This window comes from Phascolarctos cinereus, unplaced genomic scaffold (genome assembly GCF_003287225.1).
Source record: "Phascolarctos cinereus isolate Bilbo 61053 unplaced genomic scaffold, phaCin_HiC Scaffold_5;HRSCAF=322, whole genome shotgun sequence".
NCBI classification, from domain to species: Eukaryota; Metazoa; Chordata; class Mammalia; order Diprotodontia; family Phascolarctidae; genus Phascolarctos; species Phascolarctos cinereus.
Window position 1 is genome coordinate 288009142 of NW_027555958.1, and position 26693 is coordinate 288035834.

Genomic DNA, 26693 nt, shown 5'->3' on the forward strand with positions numbered 1-26693 from the left:
AATTTCCTGGAATTATGCAGGTTTGTGTAAGTTTTTAATGGGTTGTTAGTGGGGTTTTTTTGGTTGTTGTTCAGTTACTTTAGTCACATCCAACTCTTTGTGACTCTATTCGGAGATTTTCTTGGCAAAGATATTGGAGTGGTATGCCATTTCCTTCTTCAGCTCATTTTACAGATGAGGAGATTAAGGCAAAGAGGGTTAAGTGACTTGACCAGGGTCATATGGCTAATAAGTGTCTGAGGCTGAATTTGAACTCAAACGTCTTCCTGATTCCAGGCCTGGTGTTCTATCCACAGTGCTATCCAGCTGCCCTTAATAGGTTTAGCATTATTTTAAAAAACAACAACAACAAAAAGGTGTAACATTAGTACAGGGCATAGGAAATGGTTGCATCAGTTTACACACTGCAAAAAATATGCCAATACATCATTTTTAAAAGTAGGAGCTAAGCCCCTCCCACTTCTTTGAAGAGAAACGTGGAATAGTGGGAGCTTTTCTGATGTATTGGTTGCTTTTTAAAAGGATGTCCTAGAGGAGGAGGAAGGTAGAGGAATAAATCAAGAAATGGAGATGATGTAAAACCAGAGATACCAATAAAAAGTTGTGTAGTTTTTTTTTAAATAGGTGTGAAGGGTTGGAGAGAAAGGTATGAGAGGTGCGGTGGGAGAAAAGGTAAAGTTTTGTTTTACCAGCTTAACAAGAATATCCTCTATGCTTGTGTCAACAAGAGGCTAGGGCAGGGCTCAGAAGTAAAAATTCAGATTAAATAGTTGCCAAAAGTCATTTAATAATCCACTCTGAATAAGCAGACAGCTTAAGGTAATTTTGATGGCTCAAGCAAAATTCTAAGCTTCAATGAGTGTTTAATGATACTCTTAAAAGAAGATGAGAGAAATGAAGAGATAATTGACTAGCTGTATTTTCAAAACACCCACATATAAGGTGAATCAGAGTCTACTATTCCCGAAAGGTGCTACTAATGATTTTGTTAGGGCAGAGCAGGACAGGGCAGGGCGAGGCAGAACTGTCTTCTAAACAGGAAGTCTTACCTTTATTAGAGATCTTTCACTACTTTTTGCAAATCTATCTTCAAGATCAAGGGAAGCAATGAAAGAACAATAGTAAAATAAATAACAAAACCCCATGTTAGAAGGCATCCTGCCAATACACCTTAAAAGTAACAACATTTAAGCCTAGGTCTTCCAAAAATCAAGTAATAGACTGGCCAGTAGCAGAATGAAGAAGCCATCATGATCTTGCTGGTCCATTTTTCCAAGTGAGAGAGATGAAACATGGACAAGCTGGTGACATAAAGATAGGAAAACCAAAGATCTAGCATTTTGTGCTTTATTTAAACCCAGAAAAGATCAATTCCAGGTCAATTTGAAACACTCCAGGATGTGCTTTTCTACAGCTCAAGACCATTTTCTAGACTTTTTTTTTTAAGGTGGTCAATAAAAAGGAAAATCAAATACCCTAGGAACGTGCCCTCAGATTGGAGACTACCTCCTGGCTTCTAAAGCACATTAAGTTCCTAGTTTGTTTTCTGTGGTCCACAGAAATTGCTGGAAGGTGATAAGATGAAGAAGTACTAAGACAAGGCAAGTCTGACAGCATTCTGAACCCTACCCACAAAAGGACAGGGGGTGAAGAGAAAAGGGAAGGAAGGAGAGAAAGAAACAAAAGAAAAGTTTCACCAAAAGCATTAAAAATAAAAGAATTAGTAGGGGTGTGCATTAAGCTTTCATGTTAGAAAAACTTTTTTAAAAGACCCCTTACTGTTCTCTTTTCAATCTGAAAAGGATAATTAAAGGTAAAGAAAGAATGTTTTGGCCAGTAAGAGTTCAGTAGAAATGCAACTTCTAAAATGAGAAAGGGGGAGAGTGTGTGTGTGTGTGTGTGTGTGTGTGTGTGTGTGTGTGTGTGTGAGAGAGAGAGAGAGAGAGAGAGAGAGAGAGAGAGAGAGAGAGAGAGAGAGAGAGAAAGAGAAAAAGAAATGTCTGAAGCTGAAGGGTCTGCCACTAAATTCTGGCAATCAACATAGCCAGATCGACTTTTCTTTTTCTATTCTGTCTACCTAAATTGTTTCTTCCTTTCTTTCTCTTGAGTACAGTACTGACCAAATATTTGCAGGTTATAAAAAGATTAAAAAGGATTCAGACTCTAAGGGAGCTGAGAGACTTAGCCCAACTCTCTCCTTTTGTAGATGAGGAAACTGAGCCACAGAGAGTAAAGGACTTGCCCTAGATTACAATGGTAGCAAGGGGCAGATTTGGGATTTAAATCTATATTCTGACTCCAAATCAAATACTCATATTAAGCTAATGTTTTGTTTTTTAAATCAAGACCTGTGATTTCATCAGCATGGGGGATTTCTGGTGTGGAAACTCCTTCTATCAATGCAGATCAACAACATATCTTCTTAAGAAAGTTTCCTGGGGGCACTGAGAGGTTAAGTGGCTTGTTTGTGATCACTTGGGCAGGACAGACCAGAGGCAGGACTTGAAACCAGGTTCTACTGACTCTAAGGCCATTTTTGTACCCATGATGCTGGGGATTTGATTAAAAAAAAAAAAAGGTCAACTTCCAGGCATTAGTACACATTCAGTCAAATTTCCTGTATCTTCTCTAACTTCGTACAATGATCAGAGTTGGTCAGAATAGTAATATCAAAGCAATGCAAGGAACTCACTGAAAGATTTAGTTTTGTCCTTATATTCTACTTCCTAACATAAATAGACTAAAACTCTAGAAAGATTATTTTTAAAATAGAATAAAAACTTCAAAAGTTTTTTTTGGCTAAGCCCTCAATTAACCAGAAATTTTATTTAATTAAATTACAGTCTGTGAGCTTTTTAATTTTAACTACTGTTTTACTGAACTTTTTCTTAGACTGAATTTACTTTGGTCCAAATTTTAAGAGGTGCCCATTGATTCTGGGCACAGTGGTATTTGGCTAATGAGTATGCTAACCCAACCATTTTTACCATGTATAGTGTCCTTCCTTCTTAAGGCTTTTTTCCCCCAAATTAGCAATAATCAGGTTTTTTTATTTTTTATTTTTTTCAGTTTAGGCTTGTAATTTCATCTGAAATTGAACAGCAACTCATCTTAAATTTGTATTCTGGAGTGGCCTGAAACATCGGGAGATCAAATAATCTGCCCACTGCCAAACAACTAATATTTTTTGTAACAAGGTAACATAGTTGCTGGAGTGGAAATGATGGGAACCCTGGGGGAAATGGAGGGAAAGTGACTTCCTCCTCAAGTTTGTGATGGAGGAAAGGAAATCTGGGTTCACTCTAACATGCACTCTAGATTTTGCAAAAGCAGATTTCAAACGGCTCAGAGGAAAGAGAATTAAGACAACATGGAGTAAGAGAAGTCAGCCCAGGAGGGATGAGAGATGCTCAAGAACGAAAGTCTAAAGACATAAATTCCAAAGAGGAAGAAAAATAGGATTTGTCTGAAGAGACTGATGTAGATACATAGGAAGTTCACCAACCTTAGATTTTAAAAAGAAATGTGCCAAAGATGAAAGGCAGGCAAAGTAACAGAGTAATGTAACAAATGCAGGAGTATATAATGGTCTTATCAAATTAGTGTCAGGTATACTAAAGTCTAGAATGAGCTGAGGCTGGTAAGGAAAGCAAAATATAATAAAAAAGTTTGTGTTTGGGTTTGTTTTTTTTTTAAAGACATAATGGCGGATGTGGGGGAGTAGGATCAAAGAAAGGATGAGACTACGTCTGGGGTTGGCATAAGGATAAGCGACAGCAGAGAGGACAGAGCTGCTCAATTCTGACTGTGCTTCTGCTTTCTTTCCCAAGAAGAATGATAACCTTTGTGCTGGAAATGACAGGAAAAAATGGACAAACAAGGAGTTGATATCCAAAGTAAGTAAAAAGGTTATAAGAGAACATTTGGCTGTCAATAAACTCGTCACCTGGCACACATGAATAACATCCTCACTCCTAAAGAATAGGGTGCTTCGGTGGGAAACGAGGAAGCTGCCATAAGATTGAAGAACAAACACCCTAATTTTCAAAAAGGGAAGAAAATAGAGTCTACAAATTACAGTCCAGGGAGCTTGACTTCAGTTACATGGAAAAGTCTAAACTGTATCATTAGGCAGATGGTGACTGAACATCTAAAAGGGAAGCAATGATTACAAAGAGCCAGCATAGGCTTCATCCAGAACATGTCATGCCATACTCACATCACTTCCTTTTTGACAGGGTTACTAAACTAGCAAACAAGGGGAGATGATGTGGATGTAGCTTACCTAGATCTTAGCAGTTTTTGAGAAAGTATCTTATAAAATTCTTCTGGAGAAGATGGAGAGATGTGGACTAGACAATAACATAATTTTGGATTTAAAACTGGTTGGATGGCTGGACTTAAAGTAGTTATTTATAATTCACTGTCAATATGGAAGGTCTCTAATGCAATACTAGTATTTGTCAATGACCTGAATAAAGCATAGATGGCATGCTCATTAAATATGCAGATAACACAAAGCTGAGAAGGAAAGCTAGTACACTGGACAATACAATCAGGATCCAAAAAGATCTTGACTAGCTACAGTCCTGGGATAAATCTAGTAACATGAAATCCAGTAGAGTTAGATGTCAAGTATTACATCGGGGTATGAAAAATCAGCTTCACAAGTACAAGAGACATAATTAAAAAGTAACTTTTCTGAAAAAGATCTGGGGGTTATAGTGGATTGTAAGTCCAATGAGTCAGCAGGGTGATGTGGCAACCAAAAAAAGCTAATGCAATCTTAGACTGCATTAAGAGGCACTGCTTCCAGGAAAAAAGGTGGTGACAGTCCCACTATACTCCATTCTTGTCAGACCTCATCTGGAGTACTGTGTTCAGTTCTGGGTGCCACAGTTTAAGGACTGTGACTGATAAGCTAGAGGATGTCTAGATGAGATCGACCAAGGCCATAAGGACCTTTAACTCAAGTCATTTGAGTCTCTGTTAATGGAACTGGGCATGTTTAGTTTGAAGAAGGGAAGACTCAGGGACACATGACAGATGCCTTCAAGTATCTGAAGGGCCGTCATGTGAAACAGAGATTAGACTTGAATTAACTAAATAGCTGCTGAGGCCCTTAACCACTCAAATTCTGTGATTCTAATTCTACGTGCCAGAACAGGACTCGAGTCTTCCTAGCTCTGAAAGCTGGCCCCTCATCTAGCATGTCAGACTCTTTCTCCATCACATGTCCCGCCTTTGTGCAAAGTTCCCAATCCTTTTACTCTGTCTTCATGTGGCAGTGTTCCCCCAGCCAACCCCCTTGAATGTTTAGCTGTCATTTTCTGGACCACTCTCAATTCTGTTGCCGTTTTCTTCATGTGTGTGAGCTAGAGCAGAACACAGTACAGGCAAATAACTACACACCACAGTTTACAGGTTAATGCTTTCTACTATTTCCTATCAGTACAGCCGGACTAAGAAGCAACTTGAACTGGTAACATATCCCTTAAATGGAGCAAGGAAATCAAAATAACATATACCAATGAATACTATTCAAGGTGTGACTTTAGCCACAACTCTAATGAATACATAAAAATAGAATAATGGGAGTCTAACAAAAAGAGCACAATGCCAAGAAAACCCAATTCCATTTATGGCTATTCCATTTACTGGCTAAACAAGCAAGTTGTTTACCAAATTGGGCCTGTTTCCCCCACCTGTAAAAACAATAATGGCTTGTTCTCTGTCATTCCCTTTTGCCTCAAAATAATTTTGAGAATAAATGAGACCTAACATCTCATATACATTTAAAACTAAGAAAGGTATTACAGATGTACAAAATTCTTATTATGATAACTATGGTAAACCTAAAAGATACTGGTAAGATAAGGAGAAATACCAGATACCTGACATGTACTAGTTATGTGACCCTAGGCAAGTCACTTAACCCCAACTGACTAGAAAAAAAAAGATAAGGAGATATAAAATGCTTTGGGTTTTTCTGGGAAAAGGTGCTATCACAACATAAAATGTCTCATCTTTACCAGAGAACTTTATACTTGTTAACAGGAAATTTTTTTTAGTATTTAACTTCATTACTTTTTTCTGTATCCTTCCTATTATAAGCTCCTTAAAAGTAGGATCTGTGTCAAAGCTATCTTTATTTAAAAGTGCAGGTACATAATAAATATTTATTGAATCAAGCTTGCTGAATTTCTTTTCCCTTGAAAAGACTACTCATAACTAAACACACCGAAATAAACTAAAATCATGATATAGACAAATTTACTTTCATTCAAAAGAAGCTTCATTTACTAAATCAGGATTGAAAAATTATTTTTGTTTTTGTTTTTTTAGGCATTGCGGTTAAGTGACTTGCCCAGGGTCACATAGCTAGTAAGTGTCAAGTGTTTGGTCTGAGGCCAGATTTGAACTCAGGTCCTCCTGACTTCAGGGCCAGTGCTCTATCCACTGTGCCACCTAGCTGCCCCGAAAAATTATTTTTGAAAAAATATAAAGTATTAGTTTTTTTTTTTCAAATTTCAATCAGATTTCTTGTTTTGATTTTTGTTAAGATAATTGTTTCAAAACTTGTAAAGAAGAAACCATGAATAGAAATGAAATTTCTAACTGGATGAGGCATGATTATAAAATAATGATGATGATGTCTGTGCGTTGTGGAAACCTGTCTTGTTAACTCTGTATTTGTACAGAGAGAATAAAAGTAGTCCCTACAGGTCCACACATTATCTTTTGCTCACTCTCCTTCTTTAATCCATCAATCTTTAACAGCTTTGGAAGAGTTGGCTATAACACAGACACAAAGAAATCAGCTCTTCTTCTTTCGGCTAGAATAAACCTAAGACTTAAGAGTAATAACATATTAGAAAAGTAGTTTTGATAAGAGGGTTTTTTTTTAAAGTCAATCTTGGATTCAGACTATTGAAGTAATTACCCAAATTAACAGTCCCTTTTACAGATACTTTGACTTTTTTTTCCTCTAGTTTAATTCAGTATTAACAGAAATAATTTGGGAAGTGGGGAAAGAAACAAACAAAATAGGGAAGCTAATATAGGAATAATCCACAAGAAATGATATGAATTGATTTCAGGACTCTTTCTCCATCCAGCTGTTCCTGGCTGTAAAGCTTCCCTGCCTGCCTATGCAACAAAGAACATAAACCAAGGTAGAGAGTAAATATATTTTGCCCTAGAGTCAGAGACAAAATATCGTTTTTGATGGTTCATCTAATGTTGATTCACTTGTTTTTCTTTGCCTTTATTGATTTTTGGGGACCTTGAACTTGGCTCACATCTCTGAATTCATGATTCTTTTCTGCTACTTTAAAGGTACTGGCTTTTTACAGAAGTTGGACTCATCTTGCTTAAATCAAGGTATCCTGAATTTTTCCCCTGCTAAATCTATAATAATCACTTGCTCTTCCTTACACTAAAAGGCATATTGGCCTTGATCCTTTGGCCCTTCCTGCTTAACTAGGCTACTAGTCTTGGTCTCTCCTAAATTGTAAGTTTTACTGATCTCCATGCTCTACTATGACAACAAATTTAACTGAATAATTTCAAATTTAAAGTTATTTATTGTTGATGTATATGAATTTTACAAAGGAGGAGTGCCTATACCTGGGATTTAATCAACAGAAGAACACCCAGTGTGGAAACTGCTCCACTAATGCGTACAGACAAGTCATCTATAACTTGTAGTTTTAAAAAGCTAGCTGGGGCACTGAAAGGTTAAATCACTTGCCCAAGGTCAAAAAGCCAGGGTGTGTCAGAGAAAGAACTTAGTCTTTGCATCAACAATCCTGCAGTCTTTGTATCTATCATTTTCTCGGTTCAACTTACTTTTCACTTGGGGCAGCTAGGTGGCACAGTGTATCGAGTGCTGGATCTGGAGTCAGAAAGGCTCATCTTCCAGTGCTCATATCTGGCCTCAGATACTTAATAGCTATGTGACCCTGGGCAATTCACTCAAGCCTGAGTTTCCTTATCTGTAAAATGAGCTGGAGAAGAAAATGGCAAACCACTCTTGTGTCTTTGCCAAGAAAACCCAAATATGGTCACAGAGAGTCAGACACAATTGAAATGACTGAAAAGCAACATTTTTCATTCTGAATCATTTCATAAGTCTTCCCATGCCTCCTTGTATTACTCATATTAATCATTTCTTAGAGTGAAGTAACTGCATATTACATTCATGTACCACAGTTTGTTTAGCCATTCCCCCCAATCAATGGGCATCACTTTTGTTTCCAGTTCTTTGCTCCTACAAGTGCTGCTATAACTATTCTGGTATATACAGGACCCTTTTATCTCTCTTTGACCTAAGAACACTTTCTTTAAATCAATAAGGTCTATAAGAATGTACTATTTTATAAGAGAAAAAAAGGCATAAATTATTTTGATTAATTAATATCAAGTTTATATTCGTTTGAAAAACAGGAGAGTTACCTAAGATTCTCCAGTGCTCTTCTTTCACTTTTTTTCCTTGGGTCTCTGATTAAGCAAGTAACAATGGAAAATAATATCACACATAGCAGATGTGAATAATTTCAGGTCTACTGCTAAAGAAGCATAATTAAAATTATGCTTTCTGATCACAGATGAAATAAGATTTCTCAATACAAAGAATTCTGTACAAGTAGATGGCCCTAGACATTGTCTCTCCTGCCCCTTCACTGATCATTCAGTAGCATCTGTCAATTTAGGCAGTCCTCTTGAAGAAGTATGATTTATTCCAGATTAGATCCTCAGTTTAATAAACCTACCCTAAACATTATCAGCTTAACTCAAAACAGGCTCAACAGAGGATAAACGATATTGGGAGCCTTAACTCTATCACCGGTAGCAATCATCACCATGTAACATTAGCTTCAAATATAAAGGTCAACCTACGAAGAAATACAAATAGTATGGCTACGACAGGAAAATATTCTATTCTGAACATACTCTCTCAATGAACAGAGAAAAGAGAGACTGATTTTTCCAAGAAACCAAAGGATAAATGGACACAAAAGGGGAAATACCTCCATTGCTCCTTTAGATAAGACAAAGAAGAAACAAACAGGGAGCCACTGCACCACCTACTGGGCACAGGACATTAGTCAGCATCAGTCTTGGGATCAGAGCTATGGTCAACCTTAGAGATCACCTAGTACAACTCCTACATTTTACCTAAGAGAAAATAAAGGTCTCAAGAAGTAAAATGGATTCTTCAAGATCACATAGGCAATTAGACTCTCCCTCACCTTTCCTATTTTCAGACTAAACGTTACTGACCAATTACCTGTCTCAATAAATACCAGAATTCTTATGTGAAGATGAAATTTCCAAGATTATCAACCATTCCCAATATTGATGACAGGGTCTCCTATAATTAATAGACACACTGTTTTCACTTTTAAATAAGTGTTATACAAAAAAACTGGAAACAATGGGTATCCATCAGATGGGGAAAGGCTGATTTTATTTAAGAATATGGCTCCTGGAACCAACCCCAAGAAGTATTATCTTTTATCTCATTTTGGGGAATCTGATTCACTCCCATGAATTAAAACTACTTTATGAAAATAATTCCAAAATCTCTATCTCTAGCTCTGACTTCACTTTTGAGAGTCAGACCCACTTCTTCTAACTACCTATTGAACATTTCCATTGGAATGTTTCACTAGCACATCAACTGCTACAACGTTTATTATCTTTCTCACTAGACTGGTTCCTTCTTCTTATTTCATTACCTTCTATTAGTGGTATTACCACTGACCCAGTCTCCAATTTCTGAAATCTTGGTGTTATCTTTGACTCTTTCCAACTCCTTTACTTCTCATTTTCTATTAGTTACCAAACCCCTAATGATTCCACTTCTATAGTATTTTTTCCATTTGTTCCCTATTTCTAATATGGCCACTCTAATAACAACCCTCATAACCATCTGCTACTATTCAATGCGCTCTAACTTGTCTTCCCATTCTAATCAATCCCTTTCTTCTTTTTTAAATTCTGAATTTAAACACCAAAGAAAAAAGAGGGAATGTTTGTTCCCATTTCCATACACATAGCAGTATACAAAAAGATTTTCTATTAAACAATGAATCGCCACGTCAAACTAGTTCTCTCCCCTTCTTTCTCCTTCCTAGTATATTCCTTTTAGTTTCCCTTGTCTTTTCCCTCTTCAAATTTTAATAGAAACAATCCAGATCTGAGGACCCCTGTTTTTCTTATGCAATTTCCTTAATAACCTTTGAAGGTATTAAGGTTCTGAAGGGACATTTAATTATTTCTCCTCCTAATCGAATGTTAGCACTTTATTATCATACAGCTCTTTTCAATTGCTCAAATAAATGTACCTTCACAGATTTCTCTGAACTGTCATATTTAAAATTAAAAGTTCTTACTCAGTTCTGATCTTTTTTTGTTTTGTTTTGTTTGTTTTAGGCATTGGGGTTAAGCAACTTGCCCAGGGTCACACAGCTAGTAAGTGTCAAGCATTTTGGTCTGAAGCCAAATTTGAACTCAGGTCCTCCTGACTCCAAGGCCAGAGCTCTATCCACTGCGCCACCACCTAGCTGCCCCCAGTTCTGATCTTTTTATCAGAAAAGCTTGAAATTCTTCTATTACAGTAAAGATCTATTTTCTCCATGTAGGACTCTGCTTGATTTGGAAGGGGGAAGTTACTCTTGGTTGTAAAGACTTTGTATTTTATCTTTTAGAGGCATGTATTCTAAGATCTCCTCTTATTTATAATAACAGAAGCTGCCAAGTTTTACATAATCCTGACTGTGGTCCTTTGGTGCTAGAACGATTTTGTTCTGGATATTTGCAGTATTTTTTCTTCGATGGGGGATCTCTGCATTTTAGCTATGACATTCCCAAATGTTTTCAGTTTGGCATTTCTTTCAGAAGGTTCTCAGTGCACTCTTCCTATCTTCACTTTACCCCCTGATTCTAATAGATTTGGGCAGTTTTCATTTATTATTATTTCTTCAAATATAGTGTCTAGGCTTTAAAAATAATTAGATTTTCAGGCACTATGGTGTTTCTTAAATTATCTTTTTGATCTATTTTCCAGATCAATTTTTTTTTATATCAAATATCTGATATTTTCTTCTATTTTTCTAAATCTTTTAATTCTGTTCAATATTTCTTGCCGTCTTTATGAAGTCACTGATTTCTTTTCGGTCTATTCTAGTTTTCAGAGTCTGTTACTTTGGGAAGGTTTACCAGAAGTTCCTCTTCTAAGCTGTTTATTTTCCTTCCAATTCTTTCTTCAAGAGCTTTTATTTAATTCTTTAGTTTTTGCTTCATTTATTCAAACATATAGTCCTTGTAGAAAAGATATTTTTTCCTTTATGCCTCTGCCTATAGTTGCTACAGTGTAACTCTCATCTTTTCGGTAATCTTTAGATTTACAATCATTCTAGATACTTACAGGTCTTGATTTACTCATCTCTCCAGGTTTAGTTCCTGAATTGGAGCTTTTTGCCAGTGCCAGGCTCCCAGGTTCAAAGATCCACCGCCCTTTCGGCAGAGCGATCAAACTTGCTTAGTCTTGCCCTAGGCTACTGGGTTCTTTGGTGTTCAGAGAACTGTGTTGTCAGGGCTTTCTAGGGCATCTGTAGAAAGGATACTAGGGACTCTGGCACCTCCAGGGAATGGGGGTTCTAGTCTGGGTACTGATTCTAGGCACTTTCTCCAAAGATCCAAACCATCCTTAATACTGGAATTAGACTAGTTTTTCTGGAAGATTAGTTTACTAAGTACAACTAAGGTTCAAATTCCCTTGTCTTGTATTTGAAACTCTCTACAATGTGGCACTATGCTACCTTTCCAGCTTTACCTTATACTGATCCTCTTCCTTTATTTTATGCTCTAACTACACTAGACTATTGAGCCTAAAAGAGACCCTTTACATTTTCACCTCCATTACCTTTGTACAAATTATTTCCTTTGCTTCAAACGTACTCCCACCCCCTCTCTGCCAACTAAATTCCTACAATCCGTTTAAGAGTTCAACACAAATACTACTTATTCCTTGAAGTTTTCCCTAATCCCTTAATTAACAATAACTTTCTTCCTCAGACCTCATGTACCATTTTGCTTTGCAACTAATACATTTACTATACAATTATTGTGTTTTAAAATCATTTGTTCTGTGTTGCTTAATTCCCCTGTTGCAATGTTAAGCTACAGACAGAAGAGACCTATATTTATCTAAAGTTCTGTATATCTTCCTCTGCACTCCTAGTGTTTAACAAGTTTGTTGAATTTAATTCAGATATCTCTTATTCTATGGAATAATGAATTTTCAGAAGGTTAACCATAAAGTAAATTTTTATAATTCAAATCATATTCTCATTGATATTAAAATGAGAGAAAAAAATTTCTCAATAAGTTGGGTTGAAAATGTTTGGTGAGAAAGGAAATAAGAGAAAGATTGCTATGTCAAGGATTTTAATATTTTCTTAGCCTTATGATCCTCTCCCTGCCATCATTCATGCCTCCTCAAATCACAGAAAACTTTCCTCATACCTAACAACGTTCTTACCCCATGTTTACAACTCCTAGGCAAAGAAGAATGAGGGCACTATATCTGAATGAAGCATAAGAAGTCTTGAAATCCAAGGCTTCAGGTGTGATCTTTGAGACTAATTTTACCAAAAAGATTTACCAAAAAAGTTTAATTGTTCCTGTTGTTGTTTAGTCATTTCAATTGTGTCCAACTCTTCATGACCCCATTGAGGGTTTTCTTGGCAAAGATACTGGTTTGCCATTTCCTTCTCCAGCTCATTTTACAGATGAGGAAACTGAGGCAAACAGAGTTAAGTGACTTGTCCAGGGTTACACAGCTAATGTCTCAGGCAGGATTTGAACTCAGGTCCTCCTGACTCCAAGGACAACACTCTATCCACCTAACTGCCCAAAAATGTTCAATAGGGAATGCATACGTGGATTCAACAAAGTCAAAACTGCTGTATCATGCACAAATCTTCTACCTACTGTTATTATCTTGTACAATCTGATTTCTATTTGTTGTTTCCCCATCTTGTCCCCCATGTTAGAATGTAAGCTCCTTCAAGGCAGGGCCTGTTTGCTTTTTCTTTGTATAAACACAATAAATGCTTAATAAATATCTGTTGATTAAAATGACCTTTATATATATACCCCAACCTCTCCTCACTCACCCCCCAAAAAAGAAGGGAAAAAAGTGGAACTTTCATCTATACCTGATTAATGGCCGCTTCATTGTCAGCCAACCCCAGTAAGAAGATCCTCACTTTGTCAATCTTTACTGGAACAGTTCTCCCTCTCCACTCTACTTCACTCATAGTAGCTGCCTGCTTGGCTCGAGTCTGGGTGATTAATGACTAGGAAATTAAAAAAAAAAAAGGGCAGTTCAGTTTTTTAAGTGAGGGACAACAAATGATATGTAAATGAAGTACACTGCTTTGTGTTGGATACATACTTACACATTCTAAACACCATTTGGATACACTCATAAAGTACCTACTTATGATACATAAAAGAAGTTCCTTTGTGATATTCACAAAGCACTTAGCTTTTGAAAGCCTTAAATATTAAAAAAATATACATAGTGAATTACCTCCAATTTCTCAGCCAAAAGTCCCTCAGTACCACCAGATCTTAGTCTCATCTGCATCAATTCACTAATAGCTGACTGGTCCCCTAAGAGAAAGAAAGAATTGGAGATCTCTAAAATTCTACTCAATGGTTTCAATGACTCTCTAGATTCAAACAGACTTTAAAAGGATTTTATACAAGCCCCACTATATGTTAAATACATTTAAATGTTTCAAGCAATAAGACTGACCAATGATCAGTTATTCTTTTATAAAGCATGAACCTGAATGAGATAATCAGTTACTCTTAAAAAATGGATGAATCACTCAGTGCACGGATATTATTCAAAATAGCATAAAATTGCAGCAAGAAAGAAAATGAAATTTTCTTCTGTATCCACTAACATAGCCGACTTCTACATTTATGCTGGAATTACAATATGCCAATGCTGAAGGGAAAAGTTTAAGTAAATTCTAAAAACCCCTGGGAATGAACTACTACTACTCTTGCTGATGAGCCTCAAGTTAAAATAGGTGGTCTTATTTTAATACTTCGCTTACCAATATTATAGGCACAATAGCGTATGTTGGGTGAAATCTCGTCCACTCGCTGATTATATAATACAGCCTGTTCCTCAGTAAAAGCACTAGCTAGCTTTTCATAGATGGTTCTAGGGAAAAGAAGAAAGTCACTGTTATCAGTCTTATGCTGAAAAAAAAATCATAGGTAAGCTAGAGGTTGAAAACTATGGAAATCCTTTTAGAAAGCTATTAATTCATGGCAGAAGTTTTTGCCACAACATAGCAAAATTGGTATGCTGTACTCAAAATCATCTGTGAGCTCATCAAAATGGATGTTCCCTCCATTGCTCACAACCTATCCATTCCAGCCCTTCCTATACAACCTGTGTCCACGTCCTCCCAGGTCACTACAGAGAGTGCATCTGATGTGCTACAAGCCTTCCTTCCCCACCTTCTCCTCACATCACAAGGATACTGGTAAAGAACATTACTATCCGCAGGCTGTCCCTTGCTCTTGCCAATATAGCCATCCGATCTTTTCTGAACATACATTTCTCTGATGGCACCCTTTATTCCATTTCTTCTTTATAAGGTGCTGTAACAGCTGTAGGCTGCTCGCTGCCACAATGAATGTACTACAAAATCATAATCCTAAAGAAAAGGAACTATTCCAACAGCTGTAGAACTAAGCACAGAACTAAATATGAAATTACGTATCCAATTTAATTGTAACCAACTAAAACCAAAAACAGATTTAGGAAAGGAAGACTCACTTGCATTTGTTAAAAGCCTCCATTGCTGCCTTCCACTCCTGATGTTCAAAGCGTAGCATTCCTGTTAGGTAAGCCATGTAAGCCTAAAAGTTTGCAGGGAATGAAGTTTAACTTCATCAAAATGCTTCACAAAATCAGTGCTGGAAATGAATGTCTCACTATTTACTTATTAGTACAAAAATTGACATTAATCACTCATTCTTTATTAAAAAAAATCTAATCCAAAGAGGTTATGAAACCTAGAACATGTCATAATTACATGGTATTTCTTTTTCAATTTAGCAATTCTGTTGTCTTAATGGGAAACTTTAAGAAAAATTTACCTTACAACTAACTGGCTAGAATGAGATCAGAAACATCATTTTGTGGTCATCTGAAAATAACCATGAAATAGAAGTGTTTATCCCCTCTCTCTCTCTCTCTCTCAAAAAAAAAAAAGGTACCTTCATATATGGTTATTTCTTATTGACCTGTCAGAACGCTAAAAGAAAAAAGCTTCCTATAACCAAATGAAAAGAAGGTACTACCTCTGACAAGTCAGTTATTTAAGTTATCATCCAAAACCCAAGAAACTCCAATTAACACCTTCTAAAAAAGTCAGAACAAGTGGTTTCTCTCAAATGTTTTAGCTTATAGTTTATAATACATAGTTTTATAGTTCTATAGCTTAAAGTTTTATAACATGTGAAACTCCATTTAGTAAAAAAAAAAAACAACAACCCAAACCAATAGTTATCCTCTCTTCTACTCAACAAAGCAAAACTGCATGTTGACATTCACCTGAGCCTCAAGTTTAGTCTTGGCATCCACCCTATTACTCTCACACAAACGTTCCAACTCCTCAGCATGCTTCACAGCTTTTCGAAGTCGAGATAACAAATGAAACCGTTTTCGAGGTTCAGTATTTGCTTCTTGTTTAAGTTGCATGGCATAGCTCCAGGCTCTTTCAGCATCCATCAAAATCAAAAGCAAGTATCTAGAGAGAAGAGACAAGGTGAAAGAGTTAAGGAGGAAAAAAAAGGGAAATGAGGGAAAAAATAGGGCATGAACATCAAGTTTAAATACATTTCCCCCAAGTCCCCTTCTCAGATCTTTATACTTTCCCCTCAAGAAATTCATCTACCCTTATAGCTTCAAACAAGTACTGACTGCCAAATTTCACTAGTCCTGACTTCACGTGCTTCAGCTAGATCTCTTCATCTACCTTACTAGAAATTTTCTTTGGGACAATGTTACCCTCTAAAATACAACATAACCCAAATGCAAATCATCTTTACCCTCAAACTAGCTTTCTCCGAACTTTTCTCCAGTAATAATACTACAATCCACTCAAAAATTTATCGTCTCTAAACAACCCAGCTCTCCCTCACACAACTTAGCAAGCAACCATTTATCAAGTACCTAATGTGTGTACAGAGCACTCTGCTAGCCAAGGGAGAAACATACAAAACAGGACAGTGCCTTCCCTCTAAGACTAAACCCAATTTATTCTGTCTATATATTGTTTGTACATAGTTTTTGGCATGCTATCTCCCCCATGGGATTGTGAAGTCTTTGAAAACAGGGACTGGTTTTTTGCTCCCCCCTTTTTTTATATCCCCAGCACTCAGCACACACTAGGCACTTAATAAATGCTTGTTGACTTGACTTATGTAGCTTATAGTCTAGCAGACAGACACAAAGATACTATAATACAAAATAAAACACAAATCCATTAGAGATGTACAATTGCTACTTGATGTCAGAAAGGGAATAAGGTTCACAGAAAAGGCTGTGTTTGAGTTGAGTTTGAAGGCTTGACAGGAATTCGATAGGCAAAGTAGAAGAAGAGGAAAAACATTCTAGCCAGAGGAAACATTGAGGGCAAAGGTATGGAGGCAGGAATATGCAGAACATGTCTGGAAGTACAGAGGAGTTCACACTATCAAGACCATGGAGTTCAAGATGGAAAATGGTATGAAGGAAATAAAGCTGATGGCAGATGGTGGAGGGATTTGAATACTTGTCAAGGGTAACCTTTACTCAGTAGATAACAGGGAATCAATAAAGGTTTTTGAGCTAGAATAGCACAACCAGATCAAAGAATCTAGAGCCTTTCATTTTACATAAGAAACAGAGGCCTAATGAGGTTAAATGATTTGCATAAAAAAGATAAGGCTGATTACACTATGAAGTATGGATTGGAAGTTGGCCAGGGATTCAGTACAAGAAGGAAAGGGTGAGAGGTCTAAAGAAGGGCTATTTTGTTAACCATGTAATTGGAGTATGAGGTATAAGAAGGAATGACTGTTAGAACAAGGTCCTTTAAGAGGCATAAAGAGAAGAGATTAAAGACAAGAGTAAATGAATTAGCTTTATGGAAGAATAGGGATATTGATTCTTCTATGACTGCAACAGAGAAGCTAGTGAGTAATGCTGCTGAAAATTTCTAGGGATGGGAGGATCTGAGGGAGCTCCCTTTAGATTCTGGCCTCAACCTCAGTGGAACAGAAACCAAAGCTGTAAGCAGTGGAGCAGTGGGGTTGAAGACTTTATAAGAGCATAAAGTCTGACACAATCACTGTATGTAATGAACTGGAGAGTACTTGATGGAGTAGATGGGTTGTTGAAGAGCAGTAAAAGCCCAAATGACATTATCTACCATAAATTCATAGTGGGTGAAATCAGCCTGATTTCATGACTTTCTATAGAACCACTCAGCAGTTTATGAGAACTGAAGAAACTGGATAATAGCTACTACCCAGGAATGAGGAACGCAAGTTGGCAACACACTGAGGGAAAACAGAGTAATTCTAAGGTGTAAACTAGTGAAACAGCAGAGTAGTAGATTACATAGTCAAGGCTGAATAAGGAATGAAGTCAAAAGGAAGGAAAAAGACTAGAAAAGTAGGGAATGAGTCAAAAGACAGTAGGTCCTGATACAGGCAACTATTAGCTTTAGCATGAGTGAATGAGAGAAGGACAGGCAGTTGTTAAAGAGCAGAATTTCAAAATTCTCAAAATTTTCATAAGTAGTATACTATGAAATGGTAAGGTCCAAGGTGTGATCATGCTGACATGTAAATGAAGTTGAAAGAAGCACATGAAGCTGGAATTTGAATAACTGTGCTAGTCAGGATTTTAGAGGGAGTCGTCAGCACAAATACTGACGTTCTTCAGGGTGACAGAAGGGGCATAATAGAGAGGACTAAGCAAGGTACTAAATTCATTCAGAAAACTGAGAGAATAATCTAGGGATCAGTAGTTGATAACAATAAGGTGGGAGAGATGCATTTCTTTCAGGGAAAATAGGTTACTGAAGAATGATGGTGTGGAAGTGACAATGAGGAGCAGGAAGTAGGTTAATCTCCTCTATCTAAGTCTGCAGAAGTAGAGGAAGATACTCCCAATGAAGTAGGTCCTAAAGCATTTGGCCTAGGGAAAAACCAGGTTTTAATTGAAATAAGAAGGTAAAGAAGATAAAGGGAAACTTGCTGAGGAAAGAGGAAGAGTTTCCACATTACAGGGGCTGATCAGAAAAGGGACACAGGTTTGCTGTTGTTGTTGCGTCATTTTTCAATTGTGTCTGACTTTTTGTGCCCCCATTTGGAGTTTTCCTCGCAGATACTGGAGTGGTTTTCCATTTCCTTCTTCAGCTCATTTTGCAGATGAGGAAACTGAGGCAAACAGGCTTAAGTTAATTGCCCCGTCACACAACTAAGTATCTTAGGCCAGATTCGAATTCAAGTGCTCCTGACCCCAGGCTAGGCACTCTACCTCACCAGAGGTTTAGGAGGAAGTAATATGGCATACAGTTTGCATCTACAGCAACAAGAATGGATAAGAGGATAGAGGCAAATAGGTGGCGCAGTGGATAGAGCACCAACCCTGGAATCAGGAGCACCTGAGTTCAAATCCGGACTCAGACCAAACACGGGACACTGTGTGACCCTGGGCAAATTACTTAACCCCAATTGCCTAGCCAAAAAAAAAAAAAAAGAATGGATAAGATGGGGGAAATAATATGTTCAAAAATCAACCAATCAACAAGTATTTATTAAGTGCTATCTGCATACCAGGCACTGTGTTAGATGCTGGGGATACAATATCAAGAATGAAATAATCCCTATTCCCATATATACGGTATAAACAAACATATACACACATATACATACATAATATGAGTGTACATATATACAGTGAATAAAACAAAGTAGTTAAACAGGGGGTAATTAAGGAAGGAAGGCAATAGCAGCTGGGGAGATCAGGAAAGGTTTTATTCAGAGGATGGTGACTGAGTTCTTTCTTAAGGGAAGAAAGGGACTCTATGAGGCAGAAGTAAGACAGGGTAAGTTCCAGGCATGTTGGACAGCAAAACAATGGCACAGAGATGGGACATGGAGTATCACGTGTGAGAAATATAGAGGAGGCCAACTTGGCTAGATCACAGAATATTGGAGGGGAAGTCAATACAGGTTTGGGTGAGGTTGTAAAGCACTCTGAAAGCTAAAATGAGCTTATATTTTATCTTATAGACAAGGAAGCTACTAGAGTTGCCTGCGGGGAAAAACAGAGGAATCATATGGTTAGATATAGACTTAAGGAAAATTATTTAGGCAGACATAAGATAGACTGGAATGGGGCAGGGAGACAAATAGGAGTTTATTGCAATAATCTAATTAACAGGTGATCAGGGCCTAAAGTAAGGTGATAGTTGAGCGAGTAGAAAGGAATGAGATGCAAGAGATGTTATAGAGGCAGAAACAGCAAAATTTGGCAGATGATTTGACATAAGAAAGATTGAGGAGACCAAGATAATGCCAAGTTTATAAATCTGGAACACTGGAAGGATGTTAATACATCTTTGACAGAAAAAAGGAAGTTTAGGAAAAGGGAAGGTCTGGGGGAAAGATAATGAGTTCAATTTTAGATATGGTGAGTTTAAGATGTCTCTAAAATATCAAGTCTGAAATGTTAAAAGGCAGCTGGGGAGGTAGGACTGAAGCTCTAGGGACAGATTGGGGCTACAATATATAGAGCTATGAGTCACTGAATAGCAATGACAATTAAACATGAGAGCTAATAAGGCTAACAAGAGAAAGCCTATAGAGCGAAAAGAAAAGAGAGCCTAGAACAGAATCTTGGAAAACACCCACAATTAGGGGGAATAATACAGATGATGGTAGAAGAATCAGGAGAGACTTAGTGTCATAAAAACCCAGAGAGAAAGTAGCATCCGAGAGTAAAGGGTAGATAAAGAGTGTCAAATGCAATAGGTAGATCAAGAAAGATTGAGATGAGAAAAGATCATCAGATTTGGCATTTTAAAAGATTACTGGTAAATTTGGAGAGAGCAGTTCCACTTGAGTGATAAGATTGGAAGCCAGACGGCAAAAGGTTTTTAGGAGTGAAAGGAGGGGAAGTATACTTGGGAGTGTAGATAGTTTTTTAAAAAAGAAATTTGGTTAAGAAAGGGAGAAGAGATAAAAGATGTTAGCTTGAGGGAATGGTGGGGTGTAGTGAAAAGGTTTTTTAAGGATAGACGAAACCTGGACCTCTTTAAAGGTAGCAGGGAAGGAACCAGTAAATAGGGAAAGAAGAGATGAGTAAGGGTGTAATCTGCTGGAAAAGAGGAGGGGATGAAATCACATGTACACGGATAGCCTTGTTAAGGAGGAAGACTACATCTTTGTCACAGAGGAGAACAGGAGAGAATAGGTGATGATGTCAAGAGGTTCTGAAACGAAGAGAATGGGATCAGAGGAAGCACACTGGAATTGCCTCAGTTTTTTCAGTAAAATAAGAGGCAAGTCCTCAGCTGGGGGATGAGGAAGAGGCATGGGAGGGTACAAAAAGTTTGGAATAGCTTCTTTGGGGAATGAGAGAGGGAATCAATTAGGGAGGAAGAAAAAGCACTGCCCTGCTGCACTAAAGGCCCAGCTGAGGTTGAATAACATGAATTTGTAATGTCAGCATGCTTGTGAAGACTTCCTTCAGCTACATTCAGACACACTGGTAGTAAGAGGAACTTAAAAACATCCGTTGCCCCAGAGTTCTAAAAAGGAAATTTATCTTTGTGTCTACTCTGTCACCAAGCGCTATCAATTCTTCCTTAATATTTGTACCTGTTTCTTACTCTATATTCCTCTCCACCACTGCCCATGCCTCCTGGCCAGCCTTTCTGACTTGCTTAGTCATCTTTTCAAACCATCCTCTGCCAAATTAATCTTCCTTAAAACACCTCTAATAGCCATGTGATATTATTGTGCAGTAAGACATAACAAATACCAGTAGATAGAGCACCAGCCCTGAAGTCAGGAAGACCAGAGTTCAAATCTGACCCCAGACCAAACACTTGACACTCACTAGCTGTGTGACCCTGGACAAGTCACTTAACCCCAACTGCCTAATTAAATTAAAAAAAAGAAAGAAAGAACAAATATGAGAAATTCAGAGAAACACGAGAAGATCTGTGTGAAGTAAGCAGAACCAGAAGAACATTATACATAATAACGAAGAGGACTAAAAGGAAGCTGAACTCTTGTGTAAATGAAAACCAATAAAGATCCCAGAAAATAGAGGGGCCAAATGTCAGACACAGTCACTATGGGAGTTGTTTTTGTTTAAATGTTTTCCTTTGTTACAAGGCAGTGTTCAATTCCTAGGGTGGAAGTTGTATTTACAGAAATAACATACGTGACAGCTAGGTGGCCAGTGGATAGAGCACTGGCCCTGAAGTTAGGAGGACCTGAGCTTTAATCCGGCCTCAGACACATGATACTCACTAGCTGTGTGACCCTGGGAAAGTCCCTTAATCCTGAATGCCTTGCCAACAAATAAATAAATAAATGATGTAAAAACAAAAGGACTCAATAAAAATTTTAAAGTAAGTAAAGCCTAAAAAAATCTTTAAAATAAAAGAGTCTATAATGGTAACCTATTTCCAAGTGTATCAAGTAATTCTTCCTGTTTCCAGCTTTCAAAGTCTTCTAGTTTATTATCCTACTTATTGAACATTTTCCACTATTCTTCAATATTCCCTTTCGGGGTGAGTTTCCTCATAGCGCATGCCTACGTACTGTATTTAAACCTGCTTCCATAACTCTGCTCATGCTGTTACCCTGTTTGAGAATATCCTCTCCCTTATCCTAATTTCCAGCCATCAGTCAACATCAAGCTTAAGTACTATCTCTTTCATAAAACCTTCTTTGGCTAGTACAACCCACATTTCACTTCCTTCTTTGAATTCCTATAATACTTACAGTCAGTAATATTCAACCTAGCACACTTCATTACTTAATGTTTTGTTCTCTATTTCACATGGTTTAATGCTACCTCTTCACCTAGACTGCAGGCTGTCCAAGAGCAAGGCTTTCTATTTTGTGTCTAGCATAGTACCGGCCGACTTACGGAAGTTCAAAAAGTACTAACGTTCGTAACATCCTCTAAATAAATCAGAAAAGTCTGAACTTATTTTGTCCTTGAATAAGTAGCTATTTTTTGACCTCTAATTAGAATCTTAACTAATAAAGGACTAGGTTCCCCAAAGCCTGACAAATACTAACCATCCACCTTTAGAAAGCAGTAATGAATTCCAAAACATTTAATACCTGTTGTCAGAGAGAAGCTCTTCAGTTACTTTTTTTCCTGTGAATTTGTGTCTATTCCCCATCTTAAAGTTGAGTGTTTTTCGGAGCCGCCTTTGCCTACGGGAACAATAGCCCCTACAAGTAATAACAAAGAATCAATCACAGTCAAACAAAACGACAGCATAGTTTGTTTTTATAGCAGTAACAGTATTCTTACATGGTCAGGGAATAGGGCTAAACCATTTCATGTGAAATCATTACTATACTTATTATATGTCGACCAAAACTAATTCAACATTTATTAAATTACACAAGGCACTTAGCTACATGTTGTGTGACATACAAAAAAATATACAACAGTCTTGCCCTCAAAGATCTTATATGTAATAAAGGAAATAAAGCACAGACAAATAACAACATAAGGCAACTTATAAATACCAAAGAGAATTTCAAGCACTCAGAGGAAATATGTTTACTTATAATTTGCCTTTTTAACATAATAGCTTGCATTTATGCTTTACAGTGTGCAAGGCACTTTACATACATTTTCTCATTTTATCCTCACAACAACTCTATGATGTAGGTACTATTAATATCAATTTTACAGATGAGGAAACTGAGGTTCAAAGAAGCTAAATGACTTGCTGAGTCACATGACTAAGTAAATGTTTGACGCATGATTTAAACCCAGGCCTTCCTGACTTCAAGATCAGTACTCTATCCATTCTTCCATACTGTCTTTAAAATACAAAATCTTTAAATAGATAATCTTTGCCAGTTAATAAGAGATATCTAGTTAACATAATGCGATAAGACAAATTTTAATATATTTTCTCAGTTTCCAAAATTAAAATGAAACTGACAACAGTACAAACACATCCAATGTACCACCACTATAAAATACAGATCCAGACTAAAACATACATCCATGACTGTTCATGTGTCCACAAACGAGTCTTGACTTTGAAGAATGTGTGTTGCATTTAACTAAAAATATCCCGTTAGTTCTCAATAATCAGCAAGTATTATCTGAATAAATGGAATGGATTAGAGTTCAATTAGGAATTTTTTTTCCATTCCTCTTATCAAAACTGAAAGCCCATTACCTTACATCTACATAATTTTTTATATATGCTCACAGCATTTGATACAAGGTGTTCCAAAATGCTTGAATAAGCTTAAAATTGCACTAAGGCTTTTTGGGACACCTTGTATTTGCTAATCAAACTGATTGATATTTATGATTCCAAAGTATCATAGTGTCTTATACAATATGAATTTGTTATATGGAATATTATTATTTACATTCTGATTTATTTTCCAAAAAGGGTAACATTCGAGTTTTGTTACAAATAAACTTTAATGACACCCTTAACATCTGCCCTCATGTACAATATTCAAAATACTCCAAAGCCCTACAGTTTACTAAAAATAACTTGAGGTTATAATCTCATCAATTCAGCAAGTGGAGATAGTACAGTATGGTGGACAGAGTACTGAACTTAGGCACTGGAGACCTGCAACTGAATCTGGACTGCAGTATACATACTGTATAACAAGTTAATCTCTGAGCCTCTCTTTCATCATCTATAAAAAGGGGATATTACTCATATTACCTCACTAACCATGAAAAATATATAAATGCATAATTACTGCAACTGTTTTAATTTTAGGAAATATCCTTATAAATGAATCTGTAATTCCATCAGACTGAATAGGTAAAGCTCTTCTTACAAGATTTAGGTACAGGGACTAATTTTCAAAATTAACTGTGGGGGTGCAATACACATTTTGAAAAATAAATGTAGGTATACCAAAGTGATACACATTTTCTATCAACATAATTACATTCATAATTACACACTAACCTGTATCTCTGAAAATCTCCATGCCGTAAACCATGTTGCTGTTGGGATTCCTTAATAATTTGGAGGACTGGAGCTAAGATTAAGGAAAAGCTTACAATAATACATTCCAAACAATCTGTTCCCGTTATTTTAAATCCATTTAAAAAGTCATTTTGATATGTAATTTTTTGAGACACAGAAAAGAACAAAGAAAGCAAAGAAAGGAAAAAGTGTTATGTCCCACATTTAGGTTCAAAAAATTAACCCAACAAGTGTAAGATATGAGAAATGTATCTAAATGTCAATTGTTTATATGAAAAAGAACTGGAGGTTTTAGTTGTCTGCAAGCTAAATAGGACTTAACAAGGAGCTACTAAAAAAGCTTATTAGACCTCAGGCTTCAAACCAGAACAAGGGAGAAAATAACACCACTGGTACTCTGTGTTAATCAGACTACCCCTAAAAGCCCTAGGTACTAGTACATCTTAAGAGTGATATTAAGAAAGACAAGAAGCAGTTTGGCACAATACTGGTGAAAGTCCTGTCCCTGACACATAACAGCCACATGACCATGGACAAGTCACTTTATTCTGCTCTGCTCCAGACATGAGTTGCTGCTCTACATAGATGAAATGTGTTTCAAAAGTGGGTGTTCCCAAACTGATGAAATCCAGACACTAAAAAACTGATAATGAAGCTCAGGTCTCAAAACCATGGAGCTCATAGGAGCTACAGTTGAGAGAAATGGAGATGTTTAACCTGAAAGAATAGCTCAAAGGGAAGAGGTGATAGCTTTCTTTGAATATCTGAAGCACAGTCATGTAAAAAAGGGATTGGACATTCTATGCAGTTCTAGAGGAACAAGGACTTCAAATCAATAATGGAAGTAGTATGGAATGGATTTGCAGTCAAAGAATATGACTCTCATGCCATTTTTTACTTCTTTTACTCCAATAAGACAGTGGCAGAAGGCATCTGGGTGATGAGGGGGTAAGAGGGAACTCTTGTTGAATGGCCTCAAATTTTTTCAGTAATATATAAAACAAGGTTCTTAGCTGAGAGGATGAGAGGAGGGGGAGCCTTTGGATGTTTGAAGAGGGATGAAAAGGTTTGGAAGAGCTGCTAAGGTGAGGGGGATAGTGAGTTAATTAAGGATGTGTGAAAGTAAGGAGGTTATGTGAGATAAATCTATAAAGATACATCAGCACAGTTTCAAGGTTTTCTCTAGCTTCATTCAGCAGCAGTATTGGAGCAAAGGCTGCTGATGGTGGGAGTAATCCAGAGTAATCTAAGGCTTAGGTTTAGCAGGGCAAGACTGGCAATACAACAAGAGGGCAAGGTACTCAAGAGAACTGGACAGTGTGGACTTGAAGTGGTTCACCAAGAGGTCAAGGTGGGGAAAGGAGCAGCAGTGTAACTAGTACAGAGTTGAAGTTCTGGGGAAGAACTGAGAGGTCAAGGGAGTGGGGGCCACAATGTGGATGAAGAACATGGTTTAGGGTTGCAAGGCATAAGGAGAAGTGGAACAACAATTGACTGCAATCAGATAAGGGAATTTCAGAATTCAGGAGAATGAAAGTGGTATATTTATGGGAGATGGCAAGATCAAGGGTATGACTATCTGTGTGTGTGGCTGAAGTGAAGTGGAAAAGTAGGTCTTGTGAAATACATTTAGGAACCATGAGATTTGGGTGTTTGAGGAAGTATCAATATGCATGCTGAAGTCCCCCCAGTAGTAAGGCAAGAATTGAGAATAAAGACTGTGAGCCTGAACTCACTGAGTAAAGAAGGGAAATGTCTTGGAGACACCAGAACTATGATTGAACAATAGATATGGTATGAATAAATCTCAACAGAGGAGTTAAAAAATGATGGTGGTAGAGGAAGAACCTGGAACTGGCAATGGGGAGCAAGAAGTATCCTAATTCCTCCATCTCAACCAGTAAGTGGGAGAATAAGCCAAAGTGCAGCTAGTGCTAGAAAAGGAAGCTGAGGAGAACATGTCATCAGCAGGGAGGCAGGTCTCAATAAGAGCCAGAAGATGAAAGGAACTGGGAAAGGAAAAGATGTAAAATTAAAGTTTGTTACCTGTGGCATTCCAGAAACCACAGTGGAAGGGGTAGGTAGTTATAGAGTGAGACATTTTGGGGAAGGGGTGGTGGGGATGAAGGAAATAGGAATAAAGGATTGACAATGGAAGACAGAGAATAGGGTTTTTTGAATGACAGTCTCTCTCCTGAATTCTAGTTCCACATCGACTAGCAATGGGACATTTCCAACAGGCTGTTCCATAGGTATCTCAGACTCAATAAGTCTAAAACAGAATTCGTTATCTTTTCCCCGAAACCCACTTTTCCTCCTAATTACCTCTATTAAGTACACTACCATCCTTCTAGTCAT

The 26693-nt window shown here is 37.2% G+C and overlaps 1 protein-coding gene across 2 annotated transcripts in view; it reads right to left on the reverse strand.

Moving 5' to 3' along the window:
• SRP68 (signal recognition particle 68) overlaps positions 1 to 26693 on the reverse strand; it is a 73756-nt gene that overhangs the window by 40811 nt on the left and 6252 nt on the right. For both annotated transcript variants that reach the window (XM_021002633.2, XM_021002632.2), the window contains exons 2-8: positions 24315 to 24381; positions 22468 to 22581; positions 15659 to 15854; positions 14879 to 14961; positions 14145 to 14254; positions 13607 to 13689; positions 13230 to 13370 (exon numbers count right to left, since the gene is read on the reverse strand). In XM_021002633.2, the coding sequence (XP_020858292.1) occupies positions 13230 to 13370; positions 13607 to 13689; positions 14145 to 14254; positions 14879 to 14961; positions 15659 to 15854; positions 22468 to 22581; positions 24315 to 24381 (794 nt within the window). The remainder of the gene's footprint in view (positions 1 to 13229; positions 13371 to 13606; positions 13690 to 14144; positions 14255 to 14878; positions 14962 to 15658; positions 15855 to 22467; positions 22582 to 24314; positions 24382 to 26693) is intronic.